Source organism: Convolutriloba macropyga, chromosome 6, assembly GCF_964194025.1.
Source record: "Convolutriloba macropyga chromosome 6, txConMacr16.3, whole genome shotgun sequence".
Taxonomy (NCBI): Eukaryota; Metazoa; Xenacoelomorpha; order Acoela; family Convolutidae; genus Convolutriloba; species Convolutriloba macropyga.
In genome coordinates, this window is record NC_134473.1 from 38,251,452 (window position 1) to 38,264,385 (window position 12,934).

Here is a 12,934-nt window from a genome sequence, read left to right on the forward strand (position 1 = left end):
AGCCCCAACAGCATTAGATTTAAGAAAACATTGACCTCTGTAGCTAAGAAGCGGATTGGCACCAGCAGCTCTCTGTCTCTCAATCAGGAAAAAAACGGAACGAGGTACCTAAAACCCGTCAATTCAAACACTTCTGAATTTCAATTTGTCGTTGAAATAAAGAAACCAGACAAGGTGGTAACGCAGCCAGAAGAGTAGCCATCTATACATTTGTAACAATCAGCAAACAAAAAACAAAAATCACTCAGCACAAACAATTTGGGTTACGTCATCCCGCAAGGTTCCACCAATGCCAAACGAGCATCATCAAATGAATAGTCAAATTAGGCCAGACCCCAACCAGGTAACTAATAAACAGAAAATCAAAGTTAGAGAAACGTACTTCAAAGAAGGAATTCTTTATCAATTGCAGAAAAATCTGCAAAAATTCTGTTATCAGATCTTAGTTGAGCAAGAGTAGCCTTTAACAGCATCAAGCAACACATGTCTTTGCCAGATCTCAAGAATATCGAAGCCCAAGAGCCCCAAACAACACAGTATTGGGGCAAACAAGCAGTTTTTCCAGCGAACTTGTTAAGAAGAGAAGCCAACTATTCAACTTTTCCCCATTCTTCGACAAAGTCATCAGCGTAGGCGATCGTATGGTCAATGGGCAAAGATAAGATATCGTATGGGTGAAGATAACAATAAAATCCGTTGCGGTGATCGTCTGATCAATTATTCATACTGCGTTAACACAAAAGCTAACACTTCCGCAAGCAATCTACATTTACAACTCGGCAACAGTTATAAAACTCCTGATTAGAACACCAAATCGGACAACTTTTTCGATATAAGAAAATCAACGAACTCATCTGCAGCAAAAAGACCAAATTGGATGGTCTACTATATCACCTAGGGCACCCGAAATTTGACGTTTACGAAGCGCCAGTTCTACAGAAAAATTGGATCGACCAATTTATCAACCAGTGCCTTCACAACTCTTCTGACCCAAATTGGGGCCTTCTGAAATTCCAGCCCTCTAACAGGAAAATCAACTTGCGTCAATGAACCGCTCCTGCTATCACATGGACATTTCTTAACGGATAACCGATTACTGCTATACCCCAGACATAATCACCGCCATAAGAACAACACATTGAGACATTAAAAAAAAACATTTAAAAAAAGTAGAATAAACATTTCTGGAGGAAATTGCACGTTGACTATTTATCATCATTACAGAAGGAGATCAAAATAAAGACAGAAAACGTTCAATCAACAATAGGGGACATTGCGATCATCAAAGAAGACGATACATCCCAATGTGGCTACCTTTTGGTGGTATAGCACAAACATCCGACGGAACAGGCAACTCTGTTCATATTGACAGCCTAACCAATTGGCAGCATTGAGGAAAACCATTGCATTCCTGATTATTTTTCGTCAACCAGTACGAAATCAGTATTTTACGCAGATGTTATGATTAAAAGAATTCAAAAAAGCCGGGATTTGTTCAAGTTTGAAAAACATTCAGGGTCATAACAACAACTGTAACCAACAATTATCGCGACAAGTTTTCACGCGATAAGCCTGTTTCGGTTTGGATCCATAAAGCAATAGATAAGCAAAAACAATTGAAGCAGAGCTGCAGTGGTTATCAAATAAATATAAAATTATCAATGAACTTTTTGTATTGAGTTTAAGGAGAACCCACTTTCATGACTTTCACATTATACGCTTCAAATTTTTAGTTAGTTTCTGTTTTTTTTTTCGTTATTATTTTGAGGATTAGAGGTGCCGAAATTTTATATGACATCACCAAGGCTCAAAAAGCAGTCTTTCCAAAAAATTTACCCATAAGCATTTTGTCATATGATTTTGCCGCAAATCTGGTCTGCTTACAAAAGGAGTCGCAAACAATCGTACAAATTTCTTGAAAAAAAAGAGAAAAGAGATAGTGAAATCAAGCAATGTACAATAGAAAAAAAAACAACTTTGGATGTTAGAACTAGTAGATTCAAGTATGACATATAAGAGATCTCAGACCTCAAACTCAAATCTGGTTCCGTCGTCTGGCAGACCAGAGAAGGTGACAATGATCGTGGGAGCTACAAGGGTAGCATCATCAGGGTAGAACAAGAAGTTCCTTGACACACTTGGGTCCAGAGAAGTAAAGTATCCCTCGTCACTTAATGGAACCTCTGCCAGAGGGAGACTTGAACTGATGTTGAGTCTAGAGATCTGACCAGCCGGAATATCAATTTGGACAACAAAAGTTGTCTTCGACGTCGAAGAGTGCGTGTACAGTCGGACTCGGCCAGGTGCTGAAACAATTCCCATCAACAAAAAAGCTTCATTTTATGGATTTCAAAAACTTTCAACTTTTATATGTATAATTGAACCCAAATGTTCAGTTTAGTTTATTGAAATGGAAAATTGGAGAATAACTAAATTTTCATAACAACTTTAAAACAGATATAGCAACACAAATTTCTTTCTTATATTAAAAGGGAACATTCTGTAGCTATCTGCTAGAGAAGTAGTAAAAACACTGTATTCAGTCGAAAATGACTGCAGAATTGATCTTTCCGTGCGTTTTTCATTCTCAGAATAATTGAGAATAATAATAAAAAGAAATTGGTTGTTTCTTTCTTTCTTTCCATTTGTGTACAAATGATTTTGGTCTGGAGATTACATAGATCTTCATGTCCTGCAGATTAACATACCTGAAACTATTGTCAGAGTTGCAGTATATGATGTATCGCTGACAAGCTCTCGGATCGGTTCGACACCTGTCACGTTGCACTCCAGGTATGATTTCAGACTCAACGTCACCGAGTATTGAGTTCCAGGGGTTATGTTTTTGTATCTGGTAACAAAACATATGCAACAACTATCAAACAACTATAGTTTTTGATAGTTGTTAGGTTGACGCTAAATATATTTACCTAACATTCATTTTTCCAAGAAACGCAAACATTTTTCAATTTATTAATGATTGACCAAATTTGTAAACATTCACACTGCGCAGTTGTGAATTATTATACATTATTATATAATTCTAACTGCTGGCGCCACTTCAAATCAGCTACAAAAGCCATCAGACAGCAAGAAATAACCTTTGAAACTGAAAAAAACTTAGAATTCGTCAAAACTGAAAATTTTTACAAGTTGGGACCGAAATTTTGAACACCCCGCATTTTTGGAAGGGAAAACCTGAGCCACCCGAGGTTATGACACATGGTTACGGTTGCCTCGAAGCTACTCATGGACCCAACGAACGTTATCATATTAGACACACAGGTGTGGCTATTAGCACTTATATGGTGCAAAACTGGCATTTTTTGATATTTTGTTATTTATTGTTAAATTTCTTAAGTTGTTTGTTTTATGATACTTTAGGTGACCATTAAAGTTTAAATACTGTACATTCGAGGCCTTTAGAGCCACGTAATATCCATCCGTGCTTATGTCAACAAAAGCAAATATTGCAGTAATTTGACATTCACTATGTAAACATATGACCTAAATCACTTTCTTGACTAACCAATCAGAAACGAGTAACGATGATGTTATAAATGATAAATATTTGATTATTTAATTTAACCCAATTGTTTGCTTAGTGAAACAGAATTGTATTTAGAACCATTAGAAACTGTTATACAGAGCAGTTGGCTCTCAGATTGACTAAAATTTGATTTCTCAACAACTTTAGTCTTTTGCTAAGTTTTGTTAGATCTTAAGACCTTGCGAGTTTTAAGTTAGTTGCGCCTACTTGACGAGAAGTTAGCAACATTACTAACACTGGTTGAAGCCCTACAAACGTCAACACGAGATTGAACATAGATTATTGAGGATAACATAACTAAGGATTTTCTCAACTTCAATCAGCAAAATTAAAGTTACAGTCCTTAATACGTCCGAGCGACTAATTGTTTCGACAAAATTGATAGTCATCGAACCCGGTGAAGAACCAGGCCGGCTTAAAATTCGAGAACCAGGCTGTGATATATCGGTTCCGCTGAGATTCCTGAGCAGCCGCAATATTTGGTCCGCCGACCCGAACATCAACAACAACACGAACAGCAACGAATCTTCTATTCAATTTGTTGGACCAGAACGAAATCTCTACGATGACCAGCAAAAGTCCCAGTAGATACTGGAAAACAGTTGATTGGAAGACGAGTGGTCAACTGAAGACTAGAGAAAGAGAAAGCTGACCTAGTCAAATTGTTCTTCAGACACCTCACCGAGTTAGAGGGCTACCTGACACAAGACAAAACCATGACTGCCGATAGTGCATATCGAGGCTTCTTCGAGACGTACGACAACTTAGAAACCAACAAAAAGCAGCAAAGGTTACTATTGAAACCAAAGTATTTAGAAGCTTTCGAAAATGACACAAAGCGTATGTTAGAAGAAAAGAGCAAAGTTTTGAGATGGGTAGTTGACAAAGTACCATTTCTCCGAGACATCAAAATTTTCCGCACAAAACTCGTCAGGTATTAGAAAGACATATTTTGAGGATACAAACAAGAGAAATCTGCTTGCCCAATTTTGAATGAACAAACAAATTTGAGAAGACGTTGAAAACAGAAAACTCAAGCGACTCCGAAAAACAGACATTGTGTAATCAGGTGGAGCAGTTAGTAGAGAAACTAGATGAAATCTACGCAGAATCGATTCGAACGATGAAGCAAGAATATCGCTCCCGAGAGCTTGTGGATTTCAGCAATATCAGGGGTCACTATCGAGACCTGATTAAGCAGTACGGGCAGAGCAAGGGTTGTGGAAACCAAACATCATTAGTGTCATCAACATCGGCTGTTGACAAAGACCCAAACGAGACTGTAAACGGTACAGGAACTGGAGCGACAGAAAACGCTGAAGAGAATGTCGAGGTCTCTTCCAGGCATTTGGCCTCACCCGGAAGCAGAAAACAACCCAGTGTTGTCAACTCGCGATCATCGAGAATGCGACCGATCGACGAAATGGAGCTCGAACACCTAAGAGCTAAGAACCTAACAGATTAACGACTGCGAGAGCGGCAGTTAGAGTTGGAGCAGTAGCGTGAGGAAATACAACTACGTCGGCAACAACAGGAAGACGAGCTACGTTTGCGACAATATGAACGAGAGCTTGAAAACGAAAGAAAGAAAGCAGAAGCCGAGAAGAGCAAAGGCGCATGGAATTTGAGTTGACAAAAGGAAGTTCGAGAGCATCTGGTTCTCAGGCTGACTACTCAGAGAGCGTTGGATCAAGACGCAATCTGGAAAAAACTGCAGGCTAGGCAAATTCAGTGGCCCAACAGTCTGGCCCTAGTCGACCACTATCTCCTAACGTTGTGATCGACCCTCCTAAGAATTTCACACAGGACAGAGGTGAAAAACGTTTCAGCGCCTACCCGAAAACTACCCCGTTGTTGCAGCCGGGCACAGGACTTTTCTCAACAAGATTCGAGTGTTCTCAAGATACCTGAAATTATTAAATCAATTAGGGTAACACAACCACAGACGTTGTTGCCCAAGACGACGTTTCAGCAACAAAGACCATCAGCGTTCAAAAACAAGCAGAGGAGCCAGATTCCCAAGCACAACTCTCGCAACAGATCGACGGAAAGCCAAAACCGAACGACAGTGAGCCAAGCTACCCCACAAGTAATTTATCAACCGATTGGTGATCCGAGAGGGTTGCCGAAACTCAAACTAATGGAGTTTTCAGGAGACACCTTGGAGTGGCCCGATTGGGCAGAACTTTTCGATGTCATTGTGCATCAAAAGCGGCTGAGCAATACTGAGAGGATGCAGTATCTGAAGATTAGTCTCACTGGTCAGGCAAAAACTGCGATTTCTGGATTGTGTTTCAGCTCATAGGCATATTATCAAGCCTGGGGCATTCTCTGCAAAAATTTTGGCCGACCGAGAGTCATTTTTGAATCTCAACTTAAGAAGATATTCACATATCCTCTAGTTAGACACGATGACTCCAGTACCATTGTTCGATTTTCAAACGTAGTCACAAACAATGTTAACGTTTTGAATCGACTCGGATTTCAACCTGACCTGGAATCGGAGGGAGTTCTGAGTTCAACAACCAAAAAATTTTCCGTTCCGTTTAGAGCAGTGGCTACGACACCTACAGGATCATCGACTACTAGCAGCAAACTTGATTGTTTTCAAAGATTGGTTAGAATCAACTGCTTTCATATGTGAAGACTTGTTAACCCAGACAAACTCTAAGTTGCAAAACCGAGAGAAACCGAAAACTAGTACTTTTGCATCAAATGCTGATAATTCTACCAAACCAAAGAGAGAGTTGAGAATGTCCGTTCAAAGATGAGCAGCACGCTATCTGGAGTTGCGAGAAATTCAAATCGATGAAGCTGAATGAACGACGAGAACATGTGCAGAAGTTCAGACTGTGTTTCAATTGCCTGAGACCTGACCATCGATCAAAAATTTGCATAAGCAGAACTTGCAGCGTGCCCAAATGTGGACGACGACAAAACAAGCTTTTGCACGGTGACTTAAAGAAGGAGCTACAACAGGCGCCTCAGATGCTAAGAATGCAGTAGCAACAATGATCACACAAGGAGGACTCCATGTAGTGCGTATAAAACTGGTTAATGGAAACCACAGCCTGAGCGTGCTGGCAAAGTGCGATACGGTATCCTCAATCTCATTCGTGGATAAGTCAATTTTATCTACACTCCAGCTGCAAGGCCAAAAAGCTTCTTTGTTAGTAGCAGGAATCCACCGATCACAGAAAGGTCAAAATGGAAATAGAGCCGATAGCGGTTTCAGCGCACGAGAAATTTCGACCGAGAGCTGAAGTTGGGTGACCAGACTGTAGATATGCAGGGGTTGAAAGATCGCTACCCACATCTGAAGAACTTGCCAAGTCAGAGCTACAATCTAAAGGAAGTTCAAGTAATTCTTGGACAAGACTGCTATGACATCCATCACCCATTAGAATTCGAGAAGTCAGACGACAAAACTGCACCATGGGCAGTGAAATCGAAAATAGAATGGGCCTTAAGTGGTCCTCTACCAGCGAAGCAAGCCGCAAATCTTGCCACATCAACCTCAGTATCAGAGGACAAGTTAGCAGGTCAGTTGAGTAAATGGTGGGATATCGAATCCTACGCCTCAAACTGTGATGTCACCGGTCATTCGAACGAAGAACAGAGAGCAATCAAAACATTGGAGCAAACAACTCGATACACCGGTGAAAGATACGAAGCTGGACTTTTATGGCGAGAAAAGGAATAAGTTCTACTCTGCTATGGGGCAATTCAGGTCCCTAGAACGACGCCTATAGAAAGATGATATATTGCGAAAGCGTTATCAGGAAACCATTGACACATACGTCAAAGCTGGTTATGTCCGCAAAGTCCAACAGGTTCAATTGAACGAAACCAGAGACAAGCTTCAATGATACTTGCCACATCATCCTGTCATCAACCCCCACAAACCCGAGAAAGTCAGAAGAGTGTGCAACTCAGCAGCAAAGTACCAAGGTGTAGCCCTCAATGAAAAACTTCTATCTGGACCAGACTTGTTGCAGAGTCTGATCGGAATTATTTTTCGCTTCCGAGAACAAAAAATAGCACTTTCAGCCGACATAGAAGAGATGTTTCTTCAAGTCGCTGTCCCAAATCTTGACAGCCGATGCTTACGATTTCTCTGGCGAGAAGATCCAGAGCAGAAGATAGAAGTCAGTCTACGAGTATACACGACACGTTTTTGGGGCAAAAAGCTCGCCAACTTGTGCAAATTACCCTTTGCATCAAGTGGCGAAAGATAACGCAAAAGATGAGAAAAATCTTGTCAAAGCTGTCCAGCGAAACTTCTACATGAACGACTTCCCCAAAACAGTCAGAACACCGCAAGAAGCCATTAAAATCTACCAGAAAGTCAGAGAGATCCTTAGCAAAGATGGATTCAATTTGACGAAATGGATAACGAGTGACGAATAAGTCAAGTCACAAATCCCAGAGGCAGACAGATCAACAAAAGTTGTGAAAACTTTCGAGGCCGAGCCACAGTCATCAACCCTTGGACTAAACTGGAATGTAGAGAACAGACAGTCTTTCGTGGAACTGAGCAAGAAGTTCCATCAAAAATAACTCAGAGAATTGTCCTATCCTTTGTCTCAGCAGTGTTCGACCCACTTGGGATATGCTCAACCTTCACAATAAGAATGCGGTTTCTACTCAAAAGCATTTGGGCAGCAATGGGACAAGCATGGGACAAAGAGTTGTCAGCAGAACACTCAAAATTATTCAGTGATTGGTGCTCTGAGTTGAGAAATAAGGACGATGTCAATAAATCGACTTTATTTCGAAAACAGATGTACAAACTTGAGACTACACATTTTCACAGACGCGTCAGAAGAAGCAATATGCATCGTGGCATATCTGCAAGACGAAACAATGTTGAAACTCTATGTGATAGGAAAATGCCGTGTAGCACCTATCAGACATTCCAAAGTCAGAACTTCAAGCCGCAGTCTACGGAGTTCGTCTCAGGAAGCAGATTTTGAGCGATCATCATGCCAGAATTGACAAAACTTATCATTGGACCGATCCATCAACAGTCTTCCAGTGGTTACAGTCAGCTCACAAGAAACAACAAGTGTTTGTTGCCAACAGAGCAGCAGAAACACTGAAAAACTCTTCCATGGATCAATGGAGACATGTCAAAGGCATCGAAAACACAGCAGATATTGGCGCAAGAGGGATGTCCATCGAAGGCATCAAGGAGTCTCGGTGGTTAAACGGGTCGTTATGGCTCCAGTCAGATGATGAAAAAAGGCCAAAGCCGTGGTGCCAAGTGAACGAAGTTGAAGCTGAGCAAGCTACCAGTACTGTAGCCACAGAAACTGAACTAGACCAACTAATCGATTGGAGACGATACAGAAGCTGTAACCGAATTAGAAACTTCTATGCCTACTCTATGAGGTTTAAGAAGAAGCAGAAAGGACCCCTCAAAGAAGACGAAATCCATCAAGCAGAACAAATATTGTTTCGATTGAAAAAGCACGTCGTGACAACCTACATGAGGGCATAAAATATGTGAGAAACATGCTTCAACAAGAGTACAGGATCATCGAATTGAGAAATGCATTAAAGAAAATCAAGTGGAGATGTATCAAATGAAGAAACAGAAACGCCAACCCAATTCATCCTCCGATGGCGGATCTACCCCGAGAACGACTTGATGAACATGTGTTCCAATTCTCTCATACCGGCGTCGACTACTTCCGACCCTTCGAAGTCAAGTTCCTACGACATACCATGAAGAGATGGTGCTGCCTCTTCACTTGCCTGATAACCAGAGCAGTACACATCGAAGTTGCACAGTCATTGGACACCGAGTCATGTCTAGCTGCAGTGAAAAGATTCATTGCAAGACGTGGCTACCCCAACACCATCATCAGTGACAACGGAACGACAATCGTTGGAGCAGCCAATGAGCTGGAAGCTTTCATGCACGATTGGGACAATGCTAAGATAGAGAGTGACTTAGAACAGAAAAAGATTGTTTGGAAATTCAATCCTCCCGGAGCACCTCACTTTGGTGAAATCTGGGAAAGACTGGTTCAAAGTTGCAAGAAAGTCATGATTGGAATCTTGGGCAACCAAAGCCTTACCGACAAGATACTGAGCACAACAATGTGTATTGTAGAGCAAACACTCAACGCAAGACCCCTGACAGCAGTGAGTGACGACCCTGAAGATTTAACAGCACTCACGCCAAATCATTTCTTGCTAGGGCGAGAGAACGCGAGTGCACCATTCATGCCATCCAGTGAACGCTACCATGACTTGAGAAAATCATTCAAAACGGCTCAAGCATATGCCGACATGATCTGGAAAAAATGGACTCGTGAATACCTTCAACAATGGAACCAGATTGGTCATTCCACAACCATCGAAGTGGTCAAAAGAACATGTGCGAAACCCGAAAGAAGCCGAGTTAGTATGGCTAGTGGATGACTCTGTGAAACGCTGCGAGTACAAATTCGGACCAATCATTGAGCTTTTCACTGGCAACAACGGTGTTGTAAGATCAGCGAGAGTCAAAATGGCATATGGAGAGCTGAACCGGCCAGTTGTGAAGTTAGCGCCACTATTCTACGATGGTGTTTCCGAGATCAAAAACAGGGCCGGCGATGTTGGCGCCACTTCAAATCAGCTACAAAAGCCATCAGACTGCAAGAAATAACTTTTGAAACTGAAAAAAACATAGAATTCCTCAAAACTGAAAATTTTGACCATTTTTGAGTTTTGACGAATTCTAAGTTTTTTTCTCAACTTCAATCAACAAAATTAAAATTACAGTCCTTTAATACGTCCGGACGACTAATTGTTTCGATGAGATTGATAGTCAATCGAACCCTGTGAAGAACCAGGCCGGCGTAAAACTCGAGAACCAGGCTGTGATATATCGGTTCCGCTGAGATTCTTGAGCAGCCGCAATACTGACTCAGAATCTAGAGTACTCTTTTTTCTGCAGGAATTTCTCAGCCTAATTGTGTCGTAAAAACCACTTTCAGTGTCGTACAAAAACGAGCAAACGCGATCAATGATTTTTTGGATACGAATATTAAAATTGTAGGCCAAAATTTCACTTCTTTTGAACGCAAAATTATTTTCAATTCAAAAACAGACAGCCGGATAGACAAAAAAAATCATAGAAATTTTCTGGTAATTCAAGCGTTAATTTTATCCTCAAAACATGGCTTTGTTTGGCGACAACTTATTCAACGAATTCCTCTTCAAGGTTGAATAGTGAAAAATAGGAATGGGTCGTTTTATCGAATATTCCCGATAGCGGATGCCTCAAAAGAGTTTAGTTGACTGGAAAGCATTCCATCATAACAGTAAATGAAGTTCATTTCACTTCTATCGGTAATCGTCTGAAAAACCTCTAAATGTCATCAAAACTGTCAAGCGTACAACATACAACGGGTAGAATTTTACAGTTTAAACGTTACAAAAACTAAGCTGTAACAAAAACTTGGTAGCAGGAACAGCAAGGCTATTAGCAATAATATGTAACAATGTGTTACCGTGGCCTCTAGACCTTCGATGATCGCAAAAATCATCAAATTAAAACTTGACCACTTGACTCTTTTGACTTACAGTATAAAATAATCAAGATGTGCTCTTGAAACCACTCGAATATAACCACATGATAACTCTATTTCGACTAAAATATGTTTCAAAATCAACATTACATAAAAGAACTCATGAACTATGAACTAACTCGTATTCAGTGCCCAATACTAGGGCGTTATTGTTTCCCAGGTTATCACTCAGATAGTATCCAGTAGCCGAGCCCACGGTCGGAGTACTCCACCCTACTTTGAAAGAAGAGCCCACGTTGGTGCTCAGAAAAACCGCTGAGGTCGGAGGGTCCGGTTCTAAAACATGATTGTGCAGATCTAATTTCGAATTTGCACGTCACAGATTTTATGTTGTTGCTACTGTAATAACAGTGATACTCGACACCAAAGAGGTAACATAAAATGATACATGTTGTATGCTGTTTATTATATTCACGCAAAAAATTAGAATGCGAGGATATGATACTAATTACAAAAAAAACAAAATGGATAGGCGATCATGCAGAATTCCTGATAATCATGCAAGGACAAAATTCAGTTAAGCAGAATCACTTTGGTAATATATCCTTTAATAATGAGACAAATTACTTGGGCGGGAAATATTTACAACTCTGTTTTAATTATTATTTGAATGGTACAACAAAGAAACAATGGATAATTGTTTGAGAACATGGAGTCACTGACCTAGCACAGGAAATAAAATGCGCTTTACAAGCACATATACCAAAAAAACGTGCATTCCGGATATGTACAATAATTTGCCACACGAATTGAATTGTTTTTGTTTTTTTTTTTTTACAAATTTCAACTTCATTTCAGAAACAGTAAAATTTTTTCTATACCATTTTTAGCCTGTTATGTGAGCTCTTTTAAGTTCTGCTGGAAAGTTCTGAAAGGAGAATATCTGAATTTATCAGTCGGTTTCCTTGTTTTTGATTACGAAAAAGTTTTTGCTTTAATGCTTTTTTGTTTATAGAAACTTGTAGTGTTGAAATTTACAACTTTTATGACAATTCAATCCAATAAACATTTTGAGCTCTTACAAAAGAGGGCAGTAAAGTTCTCATAAACCAAATTTTTTGAAAGAATGTTGGCATCTTTGACCAAAAAATGGCAGTAAAGGTAGTAAAACCACAAATACAACATAAAGTAAATGAAGACAACAAATCAAAATGATTACTTTTCTCTAAACGTTTTACCTCTAATATATAGCTAGTATAGCAAGTATTCCGGTTCAAATATTTCCTGACTAAGTGATAAATTCAAAGCAGTCACCGAAAATATTATTTGAAAGAGAAATAATATAGACAAGACTGAAAAAGAAATCGCTGAATTCAAGAAACCTTATGATGACAGAGTGATACAAAATTTAAACGCCAAAAACATGGAGCATAATATTAGCTTCCTTAAAGGGAAGAAAAACGTAGCGCAGGAAATGATATTTTGTATTTCTATTTTACTTCCTGTTTCGGCGTGACCAAAATCACTACTCCAATTTGACTTCAAAAATCATGAAAATGTGTGAACAGATCTTAAAAAAAAGAGCGCCCCAATACAATTCAAATTCTTTGAATTGTAAAAACCAAGAGAAGGCCAATAATAGCCCCAGCTATCGCTGTGCGGCTATTAAAAATTAAAAGTTGGAACAGAAACAGAAAAAAGCAATCGAAAAACGTGAAGATACCTAATTCTTTATGTTTTTTAGGTTCAAAAAATGCAGTTAAATTTTGCAAAGCAATGTGCACAAAAACTTGTTCATAACTTGGCAACAATTATTGAATCATAAATTAGTAAAATCCAGACATTATCAAAAAAAGAT

General features: G+C 39.7%; 1 protein-coding gene across 1 annotated transcript in view; it reads right to left on the bottom strand.

The window, feature by feature from the left end:
- The window catches only part of LOC142341310 (uncharacterized), a 216,660-nt gene that overhangs the window by 19,096 nt on the left and 184,630 nt on the right, over positions 1-12,934 (bottom strand). The window contains exons 39-41 of the mRNA XM_075392234.1: positions 11,256-11,412; positions 2,709-2,851; positions 2,029-2,306 (exon numbers count right to left, since the gene is read on the bottom strand). Of these exons, the coding sequence (XP_075248349.1) occupies positions 2,029-2,306; positions 2,709-2,851; positions 11,256-11,412 (578 nt within the window). The remainder of the gene's footprint in view (positions 1-2,028; positions 2,307-2,708; positions 2,852-11,255; positions 11,413-12,934) is intronic.